This window comes from Lepidochelys kempii, chromosome 19, assembly GCF_965140265.1.
Source record: "Lepidochelys kempii isolate rLepKem1 chromosome 19, rLepKem1.hap2, whole genome shotgun sequence".
Lineage (NCBI taxonomy): Eukaryota > Metazoa > Chordata > Testudines > Cheloniidae > Lepidochelys > Lepidochelys kempii.
In genome coordinates, this window is record NC_133274.1 from 8,477,557 (window position 1) to 8,503,776 (window position 26,220).

At 40.3% G+C, this 26,220-nt stretch overlaps 1 protein-coding gene across 1 annotated transcript in view; it reads left to right on the top strand.

Moving 5' to 3' along the window:
• LOC140900304 (calcipressin-3) overlaps window positions 1-26,220 on the top strand; it is an 81,543-nt gene that overhangs the window by 5,251 nt on the left and 50,072 nt on the right. The window contains exons 2-5 of the mRNA XM_073317407.1: window positions 4,825-5,069; window positions 16,222-16,395; window positions 17,337-17,508; window positions 18,725-18,912. Of these exons, the coding sequence (XP_073173508.1) occupies window positions 4,875-5,069; window positions 16,222-16,395; window positions 17,337-17,508; window positions 18,725-18,912 (729 nt within the window). The 5' untranslated portion in view covers window positions 4,825-4,874. The remainder of the gene's footprint in view (window positions 1-4,824; window positions 5,070-16,221; window positions 16,396-17,336; window positions 17,509-18,724; window positions 18,913-26,220) is intronic.

Here is a 26,220-nt window from a genome sequence, read left to right on the forward strand (position 1 = left end):
TTGGCATTTGTTTTTAAATTTGTCACTCCTGTTTGTATTTCAGACATAATGAAACTTACCAACATTGATTTTATATGAACAAGTTTGCTGTGATTAGTAAAATAATGCTAAATCACTTCAGATTTAAATGGAATGAAGTAACTTTGATAAGTACAGTTTTGTAATTTGTTTTGTCAGATAGCAAACACTACATTTCACATATATTAGAAACAAAACATGATTTGATTGCTCAAATTTTTATATAATGTATGATATGCAAAAATCTGTTCTCAAGTACTTAACATTTCTCTTGTGCTTTCCACTCAAAGATCTCATAGTAGTTTACAAACATTAATAGATTAGTCTCACAACCCCACTGTGTCATGAGACTAATCTCCACTTACAGCTAGGGAGACTGAAGCACAATTAGTGAAGTGACTTGCCCTAGGTATTCGTACTAATTTGTAGTTTAACCATTATTAGCACCTTTTTTCAGAGTAACAGCTGTGTTAGTCTGTATTCTCAAAAAGAAAAGGAGTACTTGTGGCACCTTAGCTCACTGTAGCTCACGAAAGCTTATGCTCAAATAAATTGGTTAGTCTCTAAGGTGCCACAAGTACTCCTTTTCTATTAGCACCTTGCCCTCCTTCTGACTCTCAGTTCTTTTCTTTTAAATCCAGAGTCTCTGCAAGAGAGACAATAGTTATTTTTAAACCTGTTACTCCTAAAATGCATTGTGCGTGTGGAAGCTTTGTGTGTTAAAGATATTTCAGTAGTTGTTGGTCAGTTGACCTACAAATATTCAACCAGTCAAATATCAACTTTGCTTACCTCTGTGGAGGAAACAAATCCACCAGAGAGCAGAACGAATTTCCGCTTGCTTGAATTACCCTTGTGGAATATTTTAACAAACTCAATTTATCCTACTGATGTAATCAAACAAACATGTAGGCTTCTTTTTTGTTTTTCTTCTTGGACTCTTGAGGACACACAGATCTGGTCGCTTTTCTTTCGACCATTCTGTGTTGACAGTTTTAGCGCACAGAGTGCTGTACTGCACAAGCCCAGCATATGCATCAAATTGTAAATGTAACATGCTATCTTAATGTGGTCAGCTACTTTTCGGATAGCTGTGTGTGCATGTGTGTAATAAGATCCAGGAATCAATACTCTTACTTTTCTCCAAAATCTTTCATTTTGCAGTATATGGTGATGTCGTCTCAGGTTTCAGTGTGAATGCTCCCAGAGCAATGCTCCTTTTAAACTCTCAGCCTGGCCAGAAAGAGAAGTTGTATACTTTCAGATGCGAGCCTGTAATTTAAAATTGAAAACAAAAAACGAGGATTTGATTTAAAAAGATATTTACTTTTGTTTTTAAATTTAAAACAACTATAGTTATTTTTTAAATCACTTGTATATGTTCCATGACTACTTTTGTATAAAATCTTTTACATATGCTCTTTTATTGCACTTTTCATGCATGATCTCAAAGCCACTTCCCTACAAAGCCACATTTTACAGAATGGGAACCTGAAGTACAGAGTTCTGGGACCCTCACACCCTGCAGGGTTCTAGAGCCGGGGCTCCAGCCTGAGCCTGGAAGTCTACACAGCAGTGAAACACCCCCGTGAGCCTGAGTCGGCTGGCACAGGCCAGTGGCTGGTGTTCCTTTGCTGTGTAGACACACCCTTAAGGTCACACAGTGAGCGTTAGCATATATAGGAGTAGAACCTAGGTCTCCTGTTCCTCAGTCCCATGCCTTTTGCATGTGTTTCCTTCCAGTTTAGTATGTCCATATGCTGAGCATACACAAATACATGCTCACTATGTCTTAGTTACATGAGAAAAAATGTAAATATTCCATCTGCTTTTCAGTCATTGTATTGTTTAGTGTCAGTAATCTGCAGATTAGAGCTCCTTAAATGACATAGTAGAATGTAACCATTTTGAAGGAGCTGTAATGGACTCTGATGTTGATAATCCATGGAGTAAAAAAGCCTTTCTCACTTGGAGTAAAGAAGTCTTTCTTTTCACTGTGGTTAGGGTTGCCAACTTTCCAAATGCAGAAAACAGAACAACCTTACCCAGCCCCCTGCCCTGCCCCTTCCTGAAGCCCTGCCCCTACCACACCCCGTTCTCCGAGGCCCCGCCTGGACTCACTCCATTCCCCCCCTTCTGTCGCTCACTCTCCCCCACCCTTGCTCACTTGCTCATTTTCACCTGGCTGAGCAAAGGGTTGGGGTGTGGGAGGGGATGAGGGCTCTGGCTGGGGGTGTGAGGGCTCTAGCCTGGGGCTATAAATGTGGGGATCAGGGTGTGGGGGGGGGCTCTGGGCTGGGGTACAGGGGGGATGAGGGCTCTGGCTGGGGGTGGGGCTGTGGGGGTGGGGTGCTGGAGGAAGTTCGGGGTGCAGGCTCTGGGCTGCGCTTACCTCAGGTGGTTTCTGGAAGCGGCCGGCATTTCCCTCCAGCTCCTTCGCGGAGGCGCGTCCAGGCAGCTCTGTGTGCCTCCCCAGCCTGCAGACGTTGCCTGCGGTTCTTAGCCAATGGGAGGTGTGGAACCGGCACTTGAGGAGGGGGGGGCAGCGCGGAGCCCACATGGCTGCACCTCTGTCTAGGAACCAGAGGGAAGTGCCAGCCACTTCCAGGAACCACGCGGAGCCAGGGCAGGCAGGGGAGCCTGCCTTAGCCCTGCTGCACCACTGACCGGACTTGTAACAACCCCGTCATGCTGACCTGAGCTGCCAAGACACCTGTCAACCCTAACTGGTGATGGTTTTTACTGTTTAAAGATATGTGGGGGAGGGGTTTTGAGAGAGAAAATGAAGGCATTCTCTGTTACAGTAATTAGTTAATTTTCCTTTATCACCCTCTTTGCTTTCCCTCAAACTTCACTGGCTTGATTCTGTGTCAAGTTCAAGTTACTTGACCTTTTTCAAGGCTCTCAGTAACTCAGCCATATTTAGTGTGTCTGTCCATATGTCACCTTATCTCCCCTCTTCCTCATTATTCATTTAAATCTTCTGTTGTCATGCCTTCTTTTATGCCATCCCTTACAAAGTCCCATTTCTCTGTGCCAAATACCCTTTCTTTCCTCCTTTGCACATCTAAAGTACTTTTCAGATAGATTGTTAACGTTGAGGGGCAGAGTCCCTGTGGTTTAAGCCTTTTGTAAAAGGGGTGAGTCCCCTTGTCATTCTATGAATAATGCAGCTAGTATTTTCAGTGCGATTTGCTCATGGCTCAGTTTGACTTTGTGTACCCTGGCCCTCTTAATGCCCTTGACTGACTGGCCTGGAAGTATCTCTTAAAATTCAGAGCTTCCAAACCACTCAGTATTTTTTTTTTTAGTCTATATTTATGCTTTTTTTTTCTTCACTTTTAGATGAGTTAGCCCTCAGAAAATAGTGAATTCTTTACCAGTTACACAAGCACATTCTGGCATGACATCTCTTTCCCCTGGTGTTGTATAATCAATGCGTTTGAAATAGTCTGTTCAAAAAATGTGTAAAACTCACTTTTGCTGGTCATGTTAGGTCAGATCTACACACAAAATTGCACTGATTTACTGAATGTCTTGTGTGTGAACAGGCTTGTTTACATTAGGTCATGGGATGTAAACTGAAATGCCAACTTCCACATATGTTTCAAAAATGTCCTCGTGTATTTACAAGTGTGGTGATCACATGAATATGGAGCCTCAGCACTACAGTGCAGAAGCACTTTATAAATACTTAGATCAGTAACTGGGGGTATCAAATAATTTTTTTCTTCATTTCCACAAATTTTGTCCTAAGGGCTTGCTTTAAACAAACACAAGTTAGCATGGATTGATTTATTTTATTTTTTTTCTCATACACCTATACTGGTTAAAGGTAATGGCATTTTTAGCTGACTGCTTCAAAGGAATAAGCTAGTTAAGCAAATAAAATATTCAAAACAAACAACTGCAGATAGTAAACAAATACATTGGGTGCTAGTTTTTCCAGTGTTCTGCGCAACTTACTCCCCACCCTTCTTCCAGAGATTACACATTAAAATATAGTAATGTGATAATTACTTTTTTCTCACCACAAAAATGCTCCTGTGTTTTATCAAGAGTTGACATGTGTTCTATAAAGTGTAGTTGCTTATGCAGAAATAGTTCATATTCTAAGGTCTATGGTTTAGTATCCTATATGATATCTTGTTTGCATTGCATTTTGTTTCCATCTCACATTTATTGAGGATTGCATGTATAGCACTGTGCAGACTACCCATACAGCTTAGAATATTTTTTTTTCTATTCATACAGTGTCTGTTGTGGAAGACACTGTTGATCTAGCGGTTAGAAAAAGGGGCTTGGAGTCAGGAATATTGGGTTTTGTTCCTGGCTGTGCTGCTGAGTTGCAGGGAGCTTGTGCAAGACACTTAACTTTACAGTGTGCATGTTTTTTCCATCTGTAAAATCCGAAGACTGCACAACTCACATTAGCTGGGTGAAGCTTGTTTATAAAATACTTAGCATTTTTTTTCTATGAGTATGTCAATCTAAATGCAAAGTATTATGGCATCGAGGAAAGCTTGTAGAACAGTTTCCTAATACTTTAATGTTCTATTACGCTGACAAAAATTGTTTACATTTATTAGAATGGATGGTTTCTTACATTCCTTTTCACAGCTCAAACAGGTGAGTCTCAGGTTTATAGGAATGAGATAAAGTGGTTCTGTACTGTAGGCTATAGGCAGCCTTCACACTGATTTCTCTTTTCTGCATAAAGTGATTCATCTCAAAGAATAACTATAGCAGGAAAATGTGATTTATTGGTAAATTCAGTACTTGTAATCCTCCATTTTCTCTCAACAGATTCCTGCTAGAAGTCCTGGCACATAAAGAAGAGTTGTGTTCAGTGGACAATGCTCAGAGACACTATGAAGTCCTGGAGTGACAGCCAGACAGACATTTACAGCAGTGACCAAGAAGAGGAAGAAGAAATGATCTTTGGAGAAAATGAAGATGATTTGGAAGAGATGATGGATTTAAGTGACTTGCCTACCTCACTCTTTGCTTGCAGTGTGCCAGAAGCTGTGTTTGAGGTACAAGAAGAAAAGGTAAGAGTACATAGGGTATAGTGATGTAAATTGGTGCAATTGTAGTTAGAACATATTTTATCTAAATTTTCAGTATTATTACTTATTCTAGCGGGTGAAAAATAACTAGATTTGCTAACGAGTTCAGATTGTCTTTCAGTGCTGCTTGCCAATGAATTCAAATAGCCCGTCTGCATGCTGATCTCCTGCCTTACATTTTATGGTCCAGGGAGAACTCAAATATTTGATTCCAGGACAAGGATCACTGTTAAAAGAATTGTATTTGTTCACAGTATACTTTGTCAGACCCAATGAATAAGAAATAACAATTTGAAAGTGATTTAAAATTTCTAGTCCAAACAAGGCTTCTTTGGACCATTATCTTATTTTTTTTATTCAGTCAGACATGAGGTTATCCTTTGCTTCTAATGGCAATCAGGAAGAATCTTCTATAGCACAGGAGTTCTGTAGACTAACAAAACAAACTATGGCTGAAATGTGAGCGGTTTATGTAATGGAGGAGAGCTTGATCTGTAAGTTCCTTCCAGTTTTCATTCACAAAACTATGAATCCTACTACAGTTCTGTCTAAAATTTTGCATGCTGCCTGGGGGAAGGTGTGGTATCAGCTAGGAAACATTGGTCTGCAAATCAGGGATGCTAGATGGTGTCCTTCCATTTAAATCAGCCTCTTAAAGGCAGTGGCAGCGAACTGCACTCCTAAACTATTAATCGCAACAAACAAAGCTATTGAAACTCTACCAAAGATAATTATACACTGCTAATTGCAATAGATGCAAAACACAATTATAAAGATCATCAAATTAGATTCCACTCTTACCATCCTAGGGTTTCACTTAAACTTGACCATCCTTTCTTCCCTTCTTCCTCCTTTTTTCTTCCCCTTCCTTTATCCTCCCTTCCGTCAATTATTACAAGGAAACTTCTGCCAAAATGCAGGTTTTGCACTGGACTCTGAAGCTGGGCAGACTAAGACTCATTCTCATCCAGCAGGTGTTTTACAATCTAGGACCCCAGCACTGAGAGTGCCTTACTGACAGCTCACCCTAGAGATCCTTGTAGTTTCCATTTCCTGAGGCGAGGGATTTCTGGAGCAACGGCTTGAAATATATGATCTGACTGCAGACAGTAAATGCTGATACTGCAGTCCTTATTCTGTAAGGGAAAGAATGTCAGGCCTATGATTTATAATGCCACTTAAGTATCAATATATTTGATTAGGGCAGCCTTACAAAATTCTGCTCACCTGCTTCCCCATGATAAGTAGGTTTGGATTTTTTTTTGCAGAAAAGTAAAATATCATTATTTTTTCTTTTATCGTGACAAACAGCAGGCAAGTAGATTTTGTTTGTGGACAGGTGTATTTTTTGGGACAGTTTTGTGCGAGGCTGGATTAGATATCTTCAAATTCTGATTTAGTAATGCATGTTAAAATTGCTGCCAAAACATACATGTTTATGTCAAACACTCTGTGAAGCACCGGCTTGATTGTTAAGTTTGACTGGGGGGAGGGATAGCTCAGTGGTTTGAGCATTGGCCTGCTAAACCCAGGGTTGTGAGTTCAGTCCTTGAGGGGGCCATTTAGGGACCTGGGGCAAGAATTGGGGATTGGTCCTGCTTCAAGCAGGGGGTTGGACTAGATGACCTCCTGAGGTCCCTTCCAACCCTAACCTTCTATGATGCCAAGTTCTGTGGGTTGAAGATCAATTTTACCTGCGTTTCTTCTGAAAGAAATATTAGAAGAAAGTAAATAATTTCTTTAAACAACCTGTTTCATCGACAATATTTTTTTAAATCTAACACCTCTCTTCCCCGCACCCTCCCACACACATTATTTACCAGTTTAAGTGTTAGTTTCCCTCTACCGTCTTTCCCTTGGAGAGGAGCAATCCTGTAGTTGTATCCCAAATCAGAAATTCATATAGAAACAAATTTGACTTGTCCAATACACTCATTATCCAAAAATGTCAGTGCCCCGAGATATGTGGATAATTGAGTTTTACATCTAATACTTATATATCACTTCATATTTCCAAAACACCAGACAAATATCATAATGCCTCTGAGATATAGGTATATGTAATTATCCCCATTTTTAGAAAGGGAAACTGAGTTACAGAGGGTGAGAGTAGCTCAAAACCACACAGCAGGCCAATCTTAGAGCGGGATTAGAATGTAGATAGATGTTCCTGGATCCCATGACTGGGTGGAACAAGACTATTACTTTTCTCGCTGATACAGTTTGGTGCTGTAACTAATTATTCAAGGCACAATGAAGGCTCTAGCCTTGTGGTAATAATGTATCTTTGTTAGAGCTAATCACACAAAGAATTTTTTTGTGAAAAAAGCCAACTTTTCAGCAAAAAATTGAAAACTGAATAATCTGGCCAAAACCCAAAGTAGTTTGATTTGGAAATACAGCAGAACTCCATTTATCCAATCTAATTGGGACTAGGGCCTGATTGGATCATCAAAAATTTGGGTAATCTGGAGAATGGCTGCAGCACCATCTAGCTGCCACAGGAGAGATCATCTGCTTCTGGACCTGTGTGCACTTGTTGTTCGGTTAATAAGGAAAGCCAGATAATGGAGGGTCAGATAAAGGGGCTTCTACTATACTGGTGTGGTGTTCCATGGGGATTGTAGTTCATGTGCCTTACACTGCCGTTCTCCTCTATCAGCCAGGCTCTCTGGTCAGATTACATCTTCCATGATGCTTCATACTGCCCTCTCTGTGAGGGGAGCCAGTGCATCATTGGCTTTGGTCTAGTGACCATGGTGCATCATGGGAGATTGTCTGGCTGGGAAGCCTGGTCCACATAGGAGAATGGAAACATGAGGCAACCAGAATAAAATGCCTGTGAGATAGCATGGCATCCTGTCCCAACTGAGATATTTTGGTATTCAGCTAAAATATTTTTCGTTTTTGGTCCAAAATTGAAATCTTTTTGTTTTTTACACTTTCTTTTGTTGAAAAATCAAAATTTTCTACAGCAAGAAGACAATTTTAATGAAAAATGTTGTTTAATTGAAAACCCAGTTTGGCATCGAAAAACAATTTTTGTGGACAAAACTTAATCTGCCTTAATCAGCCTTAATCTGTATATATAGTTTTGTTCATTCCACAGCACTTCATAAACATACATGCAGCACCACAGAAATGCTGCCATCTCTGGGATGAAGGGTAACAGCCAGGCAGTGTACATGGCATTGCATAACAGTGGGAGAAGGGAAAACAAGGGGCAAGTTCCTGATCTTAAGTGTCTTGGGATTTCTTGTGTCCTCATAGAGCAGACAAGGCCTCTGATGAAAAGACCTACACACAGCGAACAGCATAGAGCTCAATTTATCTGCCCCATAAAGGTAAAGAGCTCATCCATCCCTTCCTAAATTGGAAACTGTTTCCAGGGAATCTCGATATTTCAGCATCTTGCTGTAGGACAACTTAAATAACAAACTTGTGCTGCATATTAGACTCTGGAGTTGGGATTCAGCCTCCTACTCCCAGAAATGGAGGTGGACAGCAGGAGGTCAGTGCAGAGTGCGTGTGTACGGACTCTCTCTGCATGTTCATGACCCCTAGATAGAAACAAGGCTGGTAATCTAGATCTAATTTTAGGCCTACCTGCCTAGAGTGCCCATTTAATAGGTAACCTACAATTCAGTAAGGATGCTCTTGTCAAAGATGCTTCACTAGTGGTTTTGACAGCTCTTTATATATCTAGTAGTAAACTATATTGGCCCATGGGATAAGAGTGCATTTTTTTTAGGCTTTGCAAATCCAAAAGAAAAGCCTCAAGGAATGAGGACTCTTATGCAAAGGTTTACTGGTTACAGTACTCTAGAAATATCAAATCTTAATCATCCCTCTTCTTTTACTGCAGTTCAGATAAAACTGCAGATGGCCTGTGTTTAAGAGTCTTTGAAAGGGAAAGGGTATTCTAATCTTCTGACCTATGTCCTGAATACAAATGATACTAAATATAAAAGTGAAATATTGCTAATATGGCTTTGTGACTTTCAGGCTTTTTCCCTTGTTAACATCTGTCCATAATTTCATAACTGCCCCCCAAATAACTTACTGGTAGCTATCTATCAGTTTTATACGTCTTTCCTGCTTGTTAACAGATCACAGGAAGGCCCTGCCCATGCTGAAAACCATGTCTAAATACAGTTGTTGCTAACAGAATTCTACCATGGCTTCCCTAACCCCAGAGTAGAAATACATTTTTTTTTTTTAAAAAAAGAACCACACTAGCCAAGCCATGCTATAGAGCCACTAGCCTCCATAGCCCAGAATGCAGTTTTATAATACAGTTCTAACACAGTTTTCAGATTGAAAAAAATCCCTGCCTAAACTGGTCATGGAAACAGTGCTAGAATTCTGTTGGCAATAAGTGTTTAAATACATTTCAGATCCTACGGTCTTGGAGGTCTTTTTTCTTCATTACCCTTGATCACAGAGGCCTATATCACGGTCTTCACTGCATTTTTTCCGGTGTTAGGAAAATGTCTTTCAAAAGCAGGTTTCAGAGTAGCAGCCGTGTTAGTTTGTATTCACAAAAAGAAAAGGAGTACTTGTGGCACCTTAGAGACTAACAAATTTATTTGAGCATAAGCTTTCGTGAGCTAGAGCTCATTTTTAAAAACTTTCTTGAAACATTATTGTACCCGATGATTGGGATAAGACTTGGCTTACGGAGACCAGTCCATTTCAAATCACGGAGAGTGAACTTAAAGAATTACAAAAGGAGAAGTTATGCTCAAGGTGGGCTGCTCAGAATATATCAGCAAGATATAAACCCGATTAAACAATTCACAGAACAGAGAGTGTGTATCCCTGCAAAATATACAGGTCGGCCAATTTCCCTTCTCCCAAATAGGAATCTGTAAGATAGCATCAGCAATTTCAGGGAGTAAGGATTTCAATCCCTAGCTCCCCAACATCGCTTCCAGTGGGGAGGGGTAGAGGCAAAAGAGCCCAGCATCCTATAGAACAAATTTGAAACGGTGCCCTGTCAGCGATGGCCAGCATACCATGTTTTTAGAAAATCTAGACATTTTGGCTGCTGACTGCTGCCCTTTTCTCATTTTGCATTATCCTTTAGATACTGTGGTCGTCCAGGATTTGGTCTTTTCGTTGTGTTGTAGGTGTGTTCTTTGTCCCTTGTTGACAGAACATATTTGTCTTTTAACCATTGCCTCGTGCAGATGCAGTTAGTGTGTTAACTAGCGTACACTGGTTTATGTTCTGTGTGGAACTCATTTTGTATTCTAGTGAAGTCATTTGCAGTTATTCCTCCTGATGCAGTGTACTTTGTTCCCTGCAGATATTGCAGTAGCTACAAGGACCTGTCCAGTGGCTTTCATTGTAGAATACCTACAATCTGATGATTTTTTGTTCACTATAATCCTCATTATCTTATCTCCAGTAGCTGCATGAACCGTTATCCTATGAGTCTGATCAACTCATCTAATTCCAGATTTATTTGCTTTATTCCATAGCATTTTCTGCCTCTGCATGTTAATTTAACACCATCTGAAAATGTAATAACTCATGAAATTGTGCCATTTTCAAAGCCATTTAAATATAAGGTCAACCAGAGTGAGCATGATAGTGAACTAGTTTGTCTCTCTCCAGGCTTTACATTTTTGTTTTACCAATAGCCTCTGCTTCTTATCTCTAAGCCACTTTGCAGTCCAATTTTAATTGCTCTTTTCCAAGTACAATATATCACAGCTATCGACCTTGGAGATCCTTGATGCTAATGCCAGGAGCTCTAGAGCTAAAGGCTCAAAGGGGGGTTAACAAAGAAAATATGTTTCTATTTTTGGCAATGGGTAGCCTCAGGCATCCACACACTAGTACTTCTGTGCCTCACTGACCCTAACAAGGGCGTGTGTAATGGGAGGGTTGTTAGCACCCTGGCACAGAGGCTAACCAAGGAGGTAGCCAATCTGAGAGGCAATCAGAGCCCCTTTTATCCTTTTCTGCTTTAATTTAAAAAAAGAAAAGGAGCTGTAGCTCACGAAAGCTTATGCTCAAATAAATTTGTTAGTCTCTAAGGTGCCACAAGTACTCCTTTTCTTTTTGCAAATACAGACTAACACGGCTGCTACTCTGAAACCTGTTTTAATTTAATTTACCCTTACCATGGTTTAACTCTTTTGGGGGTCTGTTTTAATATTAGTTTTAAACAATTAACTGTTAAAAAAAAATCTGTACTATAGAAGCTACTGGAAATGGATAGTGCAGATAGACAGGAGATGAAGCATAAATCAGATATGCAAATAACTTTTAAAGCAGCTTACAGATCTGCACTCGAATAGGGGAGAGGACGTTATATAATAAGAGCTGTTGCTCTGTCAGCCTGCTATAATTGTATTCCTGTGGTGCAGGAGAAAGGTGCCAGCTGTTGAGTTTTTCAAATGGCTTATTTTCAGTTGCAGAGCTTTCATTTTTTCTTCTTTTCCCCTGCAGAAAATACCTGGTTCATCAGCCATCAATGTTATATGTAGTATTACCCACATCTTTTCAGTTTAGTGTGAGCATGGGGCTTTTCTTTTAATGTGAGCTAGCTTTTCTGGGGACCTACACAGACCTAACTTCCAGCCCTATATGTTGGCACTAAACTTCTACTAAAGATGACTCAAGTGTGGCCCAAATATATTTATATGAGTCATCAGTGAGCAGAAATACATTGGACTACAGGCTGTCAGGAACAGTATCCCCGATAATGTCATGGCAAACCTGGTGACTGAACTTTGTGACTTTGTCCTCACCCATAACTATTTCACACTTGGGGACAAAGTATACGGTCAAGTCAGCGGCACTGCTATGGGTACCTGTGTGGCCCCACGGTATGCCAACATTTTTATGGGTGACTTAGAACAACGCTTCCTTAGCTCTCGTCCTCTAATGCCCCTACTATACTTGCGCTACATTGATGACATCTTCATCATCTGGACCCATGGAAAAGAAGGCCTTGAGGAATTCCACCATGATTTCAACAATTTCCATCCCACCATCAACCTCAGCCTGGACCAGTCCACACAAGAGATCCACTTCCTGAACACTATGGTGCTAATAAGCGATGGTCACATAAACACCACCCTATACAGGAAACCTACTGACCGCTATTCCTACCTACATGCCTCCAGCTTTCACCCTGACCACACCACACGATCCATCGTCTACAGCCAAGCTCTACGATACAACCACATTTGCTCCAACCCCTCAGACAGAGACAAACACCTACAAGATCTCTATCAAGCATTCTTACAACTACAATACCCACCTGGTGAAGTGAAGAAACAGATTGACAGACCCAGAAGAGTACCCAGAAGTCACCTACTACGGGACAGGCCCAACAAAGAAAATAACGCCACTAGCCGTCACCTTCAGCCTCCAACAAAAACCTCTCCAACGCATCATCAAGGATCTACAACCTATCCTGAAGGATGACCCATCACTCTCACAAATCTTGGGAGACAGGCCAGTCCTTGCTTACAGACAGCCCCCCAACCAGAAGCAAATACTCACCAGCAACCACACACCACACAACAGAACCAGTAACCCAGGAACCTATCCTTGCAACAAAGCCCGTTGCCAACTGTGTCCACATATCTATTCAGGGGACACCGTCATAGGGCCTAATCACATCAGCCACACTATTAAAGGCTCGTTCACCTGCACATCTACCAATGTGATATATGCCATCATGTGCCAGCAATGCCCTTCTGCCATGTCCATTGGTCAGACTGGACAGTCTCTACGTAAAAGAATAAATGGACACAAATCAGACGTCAAGAATTATAACATTCAAAAACCAGTTGGAGAACACTTCAGTCTCTCTGGTCAGTCGATTACAGGCCTAAAAGTTGCAATTCTTCAACAAAAAAACTTCAAAAACAGACTCCAAGGAGAGACTGCTGAATTGGAATTAATTTGCAAACTGGATACAATTAATTTAGGCTTGGATAGAGACTGGGAGTGGATGGGTCATTACACAAAGTAAAACTATTTCCCCATGTTTATTTCCCTCCCCCCCTTCCTCAGGAGTTCTTGTCAACTGCTGGAAATGGCCCACCTTGATTATCACTACAAAAGGTCGTTCCCCCCTCTCCCCCCCCCCCGCTCTCCTGCTGGTAATAGCTCACCTTAAGTGATCACTCTGGTTACAGTGTGTATGGTAACACCCATTGTTTCATGTTCCCTATGTATATAAATCTCCCCACTGTATTTTCCACTGAATGCATCCGATGAAGTGAGCTGTAGCTCAGGAAAGCCTATGCTCAAATAAATTTGTTAGTCTCTAAGGTGCCACAAGTCCTCCTTTTCTTTTTGAAAATCCATCTCTGTTTGTAAGGACTTCAGTGCCTTCAGCATCGGCTACCTTTCAGAAAGTTAGTAAAACTGTAACATCAGTTAAAAACAAAACTGAAGAGGAAATACTTTCTTAAACAAGCTACCCAAACTGCTACAGTTCTTCCTCCATAGAGCTGACACTATCCCATCATTCCTTCTTTGTGTGGAAAGTATTGAAGACATGCACCACAAGATACTGGCTTTATAATTTGTTTCATACATGTCTCTGATAAGTGTCACTTGTCACCACACTTCTGCTCCAAAAGCATTACCTGGGCACATGAGGTTAATGTATGGAGACATGCTAGCTCTCTGTCTAATGACACTTAGATAATTGGCTGCCACATGAAATCATTCTGTAAGGTGTTTGTCACGTGGGCTTTCAGAATGCAACCTTCATTGGCATGTAAATTCACATGGAGCCTTCTTTTGAACTGATATGTTTTAGGATTTGGTTAAATTTTCTCTAAATGTAGTTTGTGAGCAGTACTGATTGACCTGTTAGCAAGCTCATCTGAGTTGATTGATTTTAGCAGATAAGGCATTATTTTAGAACAGGCCAGGATTGTGTGTTAGGTCTATAAATGGAAAACTTATTATGCAGGCTTATTCCTAATGCTTGCAAGAACAGAGCTGCTTTGATATATTATTTGGCTTTTATCTGTTTTATGAAACTCTGCTTTGTCAGCCTCTGGACATAGATTTCAGTAGCTTGATTTAGTTCTCCCTGTATCTTCTTTTAAGGGGTGAATGCACAGCAGACACACACTTACTGAATCACATGGAAAATGTGCTCTGTGTGCACATACTGAAAGTGCATCCAAAAATCAGCTCTTTTGGGGGGGCTTGCGGGGTTATCCTATCCATTCATTTTATTCTTCTAACTTTTCTAGTGAATTTGGTGCTTGCAAAAGGTGCTGGACTGACAGATCTGGAGTCTGATTTCACTCTCTAGCTCCATAATCAGAACAGCATGGACCTGTTTCTCCTATGCCGCCCTCCACACCCAACTTGCCCTCCTGTAGTTCAAGGAAACTTCAAGCTCCATTGGCAAAACTAGTGGAGTTTTCAAGCTGTGCAAGCAGAATAGATCTGGACCAAAACATAATCTTCCCTCTTCCCCCATTCAAGCCCCACTTTGCAATAGTTAAACCTGTAAATAGTGTATATGTATTGCACAAATATTTTTCACATATCACTTTTCGTCTGTAGCTCTCAAAGCTCTTTACAATGGTGGGTAATGATCAGTATTCCCATGTAACTGATGGGGTGGGCACTGAAGCTAATAGAGATGCCATGAATGTGAAACATAGATATTTAACTTCTATTTTTTTGAAGTATTTTCAGGTACCAGGCCTGCCTCCTAGTCATCTTACAATTTTTGTGATGTTAATGATATTTTGCTATGTCTTTTTTTTTTTTTCCACTGATGCTTTGGTGAAGGCTCGCCCAAACAAAAGGTGAAACTTACTGACTGCAGTGTATGTATAATCAGCTAGGCAGTGAACTATTTTATTTCAGCCTTTTAAAAGGCAAATACATGAAACATACATTTACAGAAAGGGTTGTCAAATGCAGAAGTTAACAAAATCCTTTTCAGGGTTTTTTTTTTTCTCTGCTGTAAGTGGAAGAAATTAATCATTGGAGTTGCATTTAATAATAGAAAGCAGAAGAATTCAGACAGAACTGACTTATGTAGTGTCATAAGAACATATGAATGGCTATACTGGGTCAGATCATTGGTCCATCTAGCCCAGTATCCTGTCTTCCAACAGTGGCCAAAGCCAGGTGTTTCAGAGAGAATGAACAGAACAGGCAATCATTGAGTGATCCATCCCCTGTCATCCACTCCCAGCTTCTGGCAGTCAAGAGGCTAGGGACACCCAGAACATTGGGTTGCCTCCCTGACCATGAACTTATCTAATTCTTTTTCTAACCCTGTTGTAGTTGTGGCCTTCGCAACATCCCTTGGCAATGAGTTCCACAGGTTGACTGTGCTTTCTTTACATGAAGCTGTGGTAAACTTGCTACCTATTAATTTCATTGGGTGACTCCTGATTCATAGGTTATATGAAGAAGTAAATAACACTTGCTAATTCACTTTCTCCACACCGTTCGTGACTTTATAGGCTTCTATCATATCTCCCCCTTAGTCATTTCTTTTCCAATCTGAAAAGTCCCAGTCTTTTTAATCTCTCCTTATATAAAATTAATTCCATACCCTTGCTCATTTTTATTGCTCTTCTATGTATCTTTTCCGATTCTAATGTATCTTTTTGAGAGAGGATGACCAGAACTGCACACAGTATTCAAGGTGTGGGTGTACCAAGGATTTATATAGTGGCATTATGATATTTTCTGTCAATCTACCCCCATGGTGTTTTCCAGTGCCGTAGGTGAAAGACCCACAAAAGTGGAAATATCTTTATGTTGAGCTGTCACTAGATGGCACCATATGAATTAAGATCTATAGGCCTTTGTTTACATGAGTCCAAATTACTATAAAAATGGAGATGGAATTGACAATAAAACAAGGCTTAGAGTTTCAGGTTGGTTAATTTCTCTTACAAGCTTCTAATAGAAGAGATGTCTAATACATTTGCTGGGCAAGTCTGTACTAAACTTTTAAAATCAAGGGGGTGAGTGAACTAGAGAATCTTCAGGTTCTAAGGGAGTAATTTAGTTGAAGAAACTTAACTGGAGGGAAAAAGTCAAAGGAAAATGTATTTTCACTGAATGAAAATCTTCATTTTGTGTCTGAAGAATCTTTTTATTTCACCTTTAGGAAAGATTCGAAGCACTTTTCACAATCTATGATAATCAAGTGACATTCCAGTTGTTTAAAAGCTTTAGAAGAGTAAGGATAAATTTCAGCACCCCAGAGGCAGCAGCGAGAGCACGGATAGAATTGCATGAGACAGACATCAGTGGGAAAAAGCTGAAGCTGTATTTTGCACAGGTACGATGCAATGTGTAGATGCTCTAAATGCATCCTTATTTCCTCTCCATTCTGTATTTACTGATGGATTCTCATTCCTGACAGCATTCTGAAGTTCCCTCTAACCACACACACATGCATCCTTTCTCCAATTCAGTGTGAATCTACACATTAGGGACTCTTTTTCCACCTGCAGATGATACAGCTCCACAATTGGCTGGAAGGTTCACTCTTGAGTGACAAAGCCCTCCCCTCCTCCCCAAGCTGAATGCACTCCTTTCCTTAAAGTGCAGTCCTGCATCTCCTTTCCACAGACACTGGGTCCATGTACAAATTGTGTTGGATTAGTGGCTCAGCATGTGTTCTATACAATGCCAAGTTCATTGTCAGCATTCAGCAAAGTAACTAGAAACAGTCGGAGGAAATTGAGAGGAAAAAGTAGACTTAGGCTATGTCTACACTACGCACCTGTTAGCGACACAGCTGTGCCGCTACAGCCGTGCCACTAAAAGGCGAGCAATGTAGCCACGGTTTGTCAGCAGCAGAGAGCTCTCCTGCCAACAAAAACTTCCACCCCCAACAAGCGGTAGTAGCTTTGTCTGCTGACAAAGCACTGTTCACACCGGCGCTTTTCGTCGGCAAAGTTTTGTCATTCGGGGGGGGGGGGGGTTTCCACACCTCTGACTGACAAAAGTTGAGTTGTTCAGGTTCCAGTGTAGACAAAGCCTTAGTATTACGAAAAACTTTGTGACCATGAGAGAAGTCTCCCCGTGGAATAGTCTCCCAAGGAAGTGGTGTAAATTCTGTTGCTTGCAACTTTTAAAGCTAGACTGGATAAAACATTAGAAAGGTGTTATGAAGAACAGTCCTACATTGCAAGAAAACAATATCTTTTCTTTCTCTGTTAGATCCTCTAGTCTAACTTCTGTGATTCTGTTATCATGGTGGCATTGTTTCTTCAGGTCCAGGTGTCCAGTGAAGTAGGAGACAAGTCCTACCTCCTTCCCCCAGAACCTGTCAAACAGTTCCTGATATCGCCTCCTGCATCTCCACCAGTTGGGTGGAAGCAGAGTGAAGATGCAACTCCTGGAATAAACTATGACTTACTCTGTGCTGTTTCCAAACTGGGTCCAGGTAAGAATGTCTTCCTGCTTTTGTTGCTGTTCTGCTTCAGAAATGTCTGTTCAGTAGCTTTCTTCACCTCTCTAGGAGAAGGAATGGAGTATAGACACAGATCTCCTGTTTGTCCCTACATGGTTACTTGTGGGGACAAAATGGTTCTATGCCTTTTCTGCCAATTTCTTAATCGATTGGCGAGAGCTTCAAAGTTTAGCACTCTGCTGGATTGGATGCTCTTGAGCGAGAGCCACATATTTACTTAATTTTGCCAGTGAAATCTCAGTGCATATTTAATTGAATGAGAAACACATGGAAAGGTTCAGTTAGTTGGAGTGATCTATCTTAGCTATTTTCTAGAGTGCCAATCACTGCCATATTTAGATATGGTCACCATGTAATTTAACTGTCAAACCTTTTAATTGACCTTTTCTGGGGACCTTGCCATTTCTTTCCCCTGACAACAGAAACTCCAATTTCTCAGTGCATGGTGTGACATGCTTTGTTACTGACTTGATGTGTTACTTTGGTCAAAAATCCCTTTCTCTCACTAGAACTCCGTTTGTTCATTTGTAAAATGCATAAAGTAGTAACACGACTTACTTCAGGGGGAGGCTTAATGTTTGCAAAGCTCTTTTTAGATCCTCTGAAAGGTGTGGTAGACGTGCATAGTGTAAATGATATTGCTTCAGTTTTGTATGCAAATTAAGACAAATATAGCTATAAACCCTTTAACGATGCACGTAAATTTGTTTCCATCTCTCCCTCCAAAATATCAATTAAGTGTTATTAGTGTGCAGAGAGCACAACTTACCAAATATGGTGGCAATGTATTTCAAAACATGTAAGCAGCGCTAGTCAAATCAAGTATGAAAGTGGACTAAACTAAAGATGAAAAGGAATTAAAATGAATCTTTAGGTTTTTAGTACATCATTTACTGTGAATAATAATGGAAACATGTTTTGAAATAAAAATAGTTCAGTGATTATTTTTTTATTTCCTGTGGGATGGTGTTATAGGTTGCAGAGTAACAGCCGTGTTAGTCTGTATTCGCAAAAAGAAAAGGAGTACTTGTGGCACCTTAGAGACTAACCAATTTATTTGAGCATAAGCTTTCGTGAGCTACAGCTCACTTCATTGGATATATATAGGTTATATAGGTTATAGGTTGGTTACTTTGAGTTTAACTGTCGGACCTTTTCGCTTGCTTTTTCTTTGTGTTGTACTCTATAGGGGAGAAATACGAGCTTCATGCAGGAACGGAGTCTACTCCTAGTGTAGTCGTTCACATTTGTGAAAGTGAAACGGAGGAGGAGGAGGAGATGAAAAATCCCAAACAGAAAATCCTGCAGACAAGGCGCCCAGATCCTAACAATCCAACAATACTAAATGAATCTAAAACATTTGATTGTACACAGGAGGTAGGGGGTACCATGCACTGCTAAGTCTTGTGATGCTGTAAACAATATCTATATGAGGATATTAAATTAATACATGTATTGATGTCTGCATTGCTGCATTATATATGGCAGCGGGAGATTTTACTTGTAGTTGTCTCTCATGTTCAAGTTCTTAGATGCCAATATTCTAAACAGCACTTTAATATTAAAGGACTAACCCCCCAAATGTAGCAAATCCACCAGATTTAAAATAATGGCAAAGCAAGAGTTTGGGGTTTTTTTTGAAGATATGTTACCATTTTCTTGATATTGTATAGCACGATGTACCAAATGCTAAAACAATATCTTATCAGTACCAGCTATAATGTTGGTTACAAAATAGTTTCTTCTGTAACAGTCAAATGTGGTATTTTTTTGTGCTGGTACAACAGCTTCTAATTAATATATTGATTAAATATAAGTGTAATATACAGTGTACACTAAAATTCCTACACAGATTGGCCCATTTATGTACATGTTCCGGTTACTTTTCTCAGAAATGCCAAATACTTTTTATTTTAAAGGTACCTTTATGATTTGACATGAGGCACAAATACATGTGCAGAATTAAATAAGTTGTAGTTGGCAGAACTGCAATTAGGAAAAAAAATAAAGAGGGAAAACCACAGACCACTTAGGAGGCAGATGGAGTTTGCCTCTAAAATATTATGCTGCTGTAGGGTGGTGTTACACTGATAGGTACAATTGTTCGCATTGTCAGTTGATTAAAATAAAAACGGACTTACAGTATGTTGCGTGAAACATGGTTTTGCCTATAGAATGTTAAGCCTCCAGCCCTCTCTAACAATACTGTAATGTCCCCCTGTCGTGGAGACGGCCTACATAATATGTGAAGTGAATAATCATTAGATTATGATTGTGATGTTAGAGGATAAGAGGTCCAGGGTTAGTTTTTAACTTTTGCTCCTAAACTTTTACAGTTTGCTTCCTTTTTTTAAGACAATCAGTTGCTAGATTGGTTCAGCTAATCTCTACTCTGTTTTTACCCAGGTTGCACTCCTGATTTACTGTTCTGATTAAAAACATGGTATTTTTCATGGCATCCTGTATGGCTGATAGCATATCTGCAACTTCTGAAATAGGAAGCACCTTTTGAAATATACATTTGTGGTTTTGTGAATTTCTGTGTTAAGTGTTTTAGTAGGAGGAAATATGCCTCAATATAGTGGCACATGCTCCTATGGTTTTATGCTATTTTATAAGCAACCTTTTTTAGCCTACACAGATTTTTTTCTATAAAAAATAGTTAAGAAATTCTTCGTGAACAAACTAGGCTGTTTAGGTTCATATTTGATTCTGTACATAAATCACTCTGAAATTGGCCTTTACCCAAATCATGATACTGTTTTTTAATTATGTATAAAGTGTTTATTGAACTCTCAAAAGCATTTTGACTTGATTGACAGCAAGAGAGTGCATTAATGGTGATAAATTCAAACAGGCACAGTAGATATGACTTCAGTATTGTCAGCTATTGATTTTTTCCTGTCATCAACTTCAAGTTGCAAGATGGGATCCTGCAGGCAGGTCCTCGTTTTGGAGACAGGAATAGTATACATTTGAGTTCCGGGGTGGGGGGGAAGTAAGAAAAATCTTTCCTCTTATGTGTCTTGCCTGTATTGACATAACATTTATGTAGCTCTTTATTATCAAGCCATTCAAAGCCTATCTTACCTTTTTCACTGTTCCCCACCTCCAGTTGCAAACTTATATTGTCAGTAGGGACTTGTGCATTGTAAAATGCTAGAAATCAATTTGGGATTTTCTGTAATGTTACATTTTTGTTAGTTGCTCATTCACCCCCTAGTAAATGTTGTTATAAAGTGGAAAAACTTAAGGAATGCCGTCTTATTAGGCAAATGATCAAGTCAGTAATGCTATTGTGAAAGTAGCTTGTGTGAAATGTATGACGTGCATTCCAGCATAAAAGATCCATGGTGTAAAAAAAGACATGGAATAAAAATAACAGTGCCATTCAATGTTTTCCATTAACCGTATCAAGCTTGGGCCCATATGGAATATGTAATTTCTTTTTTGGAAGCTGGGCATCCTAACAAAATCTGTATGCTTGCAAGTTGAACGAATCGTCAACATCGAGGGTTTCTGGTTTGTGTTGGTCTTCGTTCAGATTTGTGGTGTTTGTGTATAAGCAAATTAGGAGTAAGACAACGTTTGTGTGGCTTAAAAATACTGCCTTGAATTAAATATAAAAATCGCCCATGCACGTCCACGCTCTGAATGCTTGGCTTTGAACTGCTAGTGCCTACCTTGAGCTAATTTCAGCACTGCAAAAACTGTTGATTTTCAACATGTTTTGTAAGAACAAACTGTTCTCATGTTGTTTTTGTTTTGGTGAGGTTATATCATTTTATCCTAAAACTGGAAAATGCCAATATCCCAGTCCCTTATTGTAGCTGATCAGAACATTCACCTTGGAAAGTTTTGGGTGGGAGGGTCGTTTTGTTTTTCTTCTTACTAAACTCAGTTTCTCCAACTCAGTTGGTCGGGCAAGTTTTATTTGCAGCAAAATACCAGATACTTTTTCCTCCACTACAGAAAAAGTCCAGCCTCTATTACCACCATTGGGGAATATAAGTTATTCTTTAGATAACTGGAGTGAGGAAAAGACCTTGGTGCAAGAGATGAAAGAATATTTTTGATCAAGTAAACCAAGATGTTCTTAAGCAGTCTCTGTTGAAATACATGTCTGGTATGTAATAGATGCTGCACTGGCATTGGTTGACATTTGCTTGATCAATAAATCCATCTTATCAAGCCCTTGAGCATACAGCCAATATGGGTCAATCATTTGGCCCTGAGGATCTGCCGGTAACCTGTGTCCCATATATCAGATCTACCTTGAAAAGAGTTGAGGTGCATGCTAAACAGCCAAATTCATCCCTGGTATAATTCTTACTAGTCGGTGGTGTTTCACCAGGAATTAACTTGACCCCTTCTTCCTACCTTGAATGTTATTCTGATCAGTGGTATAAGAGTAGTGTGAATTTTTACTGGGAGTTCTTTTAAAACATAATTATTTGAACTTCTATGAAAGTAAAAGGGTTGTCGACCCAAAAGTTCTGGGTATCTGTGAGAAATAAAATTAAACAGCAAATTACCCTCAACAGCCAACAGAACTAAACCTCCTACAAAATTCTTCTTCCCCCCCCGCCCCCCCAAGATCTAATCTCTATCAAGCCCCCCCACTTTGCAGCACCCTGTACAAATAGATGAGCCTTTGCAGCATTTTAGTTGAATTATATCTCTTTGTGACTTATGGGATGTTTATACTGAGCAGTCAGCAGACCAAATTAATAGGAAAACAGCCCCTTCTTTGGGAATATGGAATGAGGCTCTTTCACATTGCTTTGTTCATCTTTGCCATGTAATCCTAAAAAAAGGAAGGTATCTGACTTCATGATGCCTGTGGCAACATGCTTAATTTAAATCATATTGACTAGTCTAGTTTGTAGCCAGATTGACTGCTCAGCCTGAAAATAAGCTGCAAAGATGACAGAACTGTCTCACAAGATGACACATGGTTGGAGAAGACCAGTTAGGTGAGATACTCAGCTGGTGTAAATCAGCACAGCTCAGTTGAGGACAATGGAGCTGTGGCATTAGCTGAGTATCTCGCCCATCTGCTGAACGATCAAAGTTTTAAGAAAGTAATGAGTTTTCAAAACTATTTCCAAAAGCAAATACTAGAAAGCACACTTGTTGCTGGTGCTTCAGCGCTATGTGAAAGGTTCATTGAAGAGATTAGAAGAATTATAGTTTCCCAGTTTGGATAATTCACTTCTCCCCTGGCTCAGATGATGGTAACTAATTAGTTGCAGCCTGTGTAACTAATGTAATGAAGTAATCCTCTTTCTCCTTCTCTCAAGATATTGGGTCTCCCTTTGTGAATCCTCTTTTTCAAATTAAAACAGACTACATATGATTTGTAAGAGGCAATGCAAGAGAAGTAGATGGACAGTATTTACGGGCCTGTTCTCCCATTTGTTTTGTTGGGAGGCTACACAATTAGAGAACTCGCCCAAAATGATGGTTTTTTTTTTTTTTTTTAAACCGTGCAACTACAAGGTAGGAAGTTTGAATCCATGTGAGGTTCCACAGTGTCTCAGTCTGTCCTCTGTCTTCGTATTTTTATGGCTCTCCTCTTCACCATATCTGAGCACCTTGCACTCATTAATGGATGTTATCCCTGATGAGGTAAGGAAGTACTGTTATCCCCATTTTACAGATGCAAGAGCTGAGGCACAGGGAGGATGGTGTCTTGCCAAAGGTAACATAAGCCATGTGTGGCTGAGCTAGGAATTGAACTCTGGGCTTCTGAGTCCAGTGCCCTGTCTGCTAATCATCCTTCCTAGGCTTGAGCCAATCACTCTTTGGGTTGACAAACTCCCTGCTCCTGTATGTTGGGGATACTAGATTTTTTTGGTGGAGTTTCAGCTTTCGCTCACAATTGAGACAGTCAGTTTTCCCTCCATCCAATAGAAATTGCCATTTCACCTACCTGATCTTTCCCTTAGCCCATATTTTGCTTTACTTAATCACTAAGGGCTTGTCTACACTGCGAAGTTGTCAACAAAACTTTTGTCTTTCACAGGTACTTCAAAAAGCGCTCCCCCCCCAAAAAAGACAAAAGTTTTGCCAATGCAAGTGGCAGTGTGAACACAGCTTTGTCGGCAGAAGCACTCTCCTGCCGACAAAGCTAATGCTGCTCGCGGTACTGGAAGTATTTTGTCAGCAAAAGTGCCGACAAAGTACCAAAAAAGAACGTTTACACACACTGACTTTTAGCGACAAGGCTGTGTCAACATAGTCTTGTCACTAAAAGCTGCATGGTGTAGACAAGCCCTAAGATGGGTTTTACTTTCTCATAGTGCAGTTCCCTGCCAGCAGTTGTTCATTTTACAGGTGCTGAATTCTTTTCTCAAATTGGGAACTGAACATCAGATGTATATTCACACACAAGAAAATTGCAGTGGTTTTAAGTGTGGAAATTTGTGTATCAGAGCACTTTTGTGTGCCTAAAAACAAGGTTCTGCAGGCCAGTTGCCATCACATACAGTACTTGCATGGTTTCTGATATGTACCTCCTTAAAAAAAAGAACACTATATCATGTCTATCTCCTGGACTTCATAATGTCTTCTTTGGAAATGTACATTTTTTTACTGGAGGGTTCTGTGTCTATCACTGTTTAAAATATTGACTTTGAACAGATCTGGACTTTAGAGAACTGATCTATTAATTTCCATTAAACCACTACTTTTTAACACCTAAACATTGCACAATTAAAGGATTACATTTGAGAAGCAAGATGAATGCATCAGTTGAGAACAATGGTGTCTGTCGTCCTACTTGATTTCTCTCTCTCACTCTTGCTGCTACTTTGCGTGAAGTGTTATAGTTCCAGGAAGTATTCAAGTAAATTCCAGCTGTTGATCACATGACAGCTTGTTCCATAGACATATGTTTCTCTTGCACATGTGATTTCTGTACTGTTTGGTCTTTGGCTAAATCTTCCATCACTTTCATGTCAGTATGTGACCGTTTAATTCAATAACATTCTTTAGGAATTGAGAGTACAATCAGTTTTTGCCTGGTCTGTCCTGTATTTTAGATGTACATTACCATTTTTGTCCACCTGTCGATGCGTGGTATGTCTGTATTCTCGATGAACTATAATAACATGCACTCCATATTATATTGTACCTGATGTGACAATCCAAGCTGTAGTCCATGTAGACTGGCTAAATATGACCATGCTATGGTTGCTCTGACAACAAAGTCTATAATGTTCTGTAAAAATGGCAAAGCAGAATGTGTGGTTTGGGTTTTTTTGTTTGTTTGTTTGTTTGTTTGTTTTTGAAGCTCTTGTGACTCCTGGTAAGTTTTGTTTTTCAAAACTAAGAAATAAAATTAGTTTATTTTTGTTTTTTAAACTCATTGGAGGAGACTTCTTTCTACTTCGTGTATGTGTGATGTCAGTGTATCCCCTGCATCAGACTACCCTGGGGTTAATATTACTGTTTCGATATTGTGGTGCCAAATAAGCGCCTCTCCTGGACTGCACAAGTGGGAATGGCTAGCCTCTGTTTTAGCTGTTGAGAGAGGGAGGATGGTCCAGTGGTTAGTGCACTAACCTATTTGGAAGACCTGGGTTGATGTGCCTGCACTGTCATGTATGACCTGAGGCACGGCACTTAGCCTTCCATAGCCTTGTCTGTAAAATGGGCATCAGAGCAGACATTCAAAGTCGTGTGGGGCTCAGAACTATGTAGTAGGGGGGGCCACATAAATATGATACAATATAGACCTTGGGATTTTGGAATGGTGTGTGGAGATTGTCAACCTTTTAATATATGGGAAAGGCACCTAAAGGTTTGGAGAGATGCATTTTAATGTCTACATAAATCCTAAATCAAACATACAGAGATATAGATATTAAAGGGAACAGCTCTCGGATTCTAGGTGGGGCAGAGAAGGGTTATTAATTGTGCAGCTGAGGGGTGGAGTTAAAGTTGAAGGGGGAGGTTGGGGAATCATTATCTCTGGGTCAGGTGTGTGTTGATGGAGTGGGGTGGTTTTCTCATGTAGGATTGAAGGGGCATGTCAATAGGTTTTGCCTGGGGAATTTTGTGATCTGTGAATGTTTCTGTGTTCCTATGGGGTTGGAGAGACTACAGTGGGCTTTTCCTTGTCCTTTATACTAGCCTATGCCCTTCAGCCAAACCTTGTGGCATTGGAACTGGGATGGGTTGGGTGCCATCCCTTGTTTGGTGCATGTGAGATGCTCCAGGGAGAGTTGGGGGGTCATTGTCTTTTTTGTTTTTAATGGGGATGGAAATTATTGTCCTGTGGGGGTGGGATGCTCTCTGAGGAGGGAGAGATTGGGATGGATTGAGTAGGAAACACCCTATTTTTAACTTGAGGAGGAAAGAATTGGGATGGGATGGTGAAAATTCTAAGCAGAGGCAGCTTGAGTGAAGTAACCCACCATGTGCACAAAGCCAGTGCCCCAGGGTCTGCATTGTCTGCCCATTGGCTACTGGGTTAGAATTTAAAACGTTGGTTTTGATCTCTAAATCCCTAAATGCCTTGCAAGCTGTCTGCTTGAGAAATTGCCCCCTCCCAGTGCCATGCTGTCTCCTCCCACCCCCAGGCTCGAGAGCCCAAGCTGTGACATCTTGCATCTTGAGCCATTCTTTTTAGGTGACAAATCTGAAAACCTGTTCCAGATGGAGGTGCTAATAAAGGAG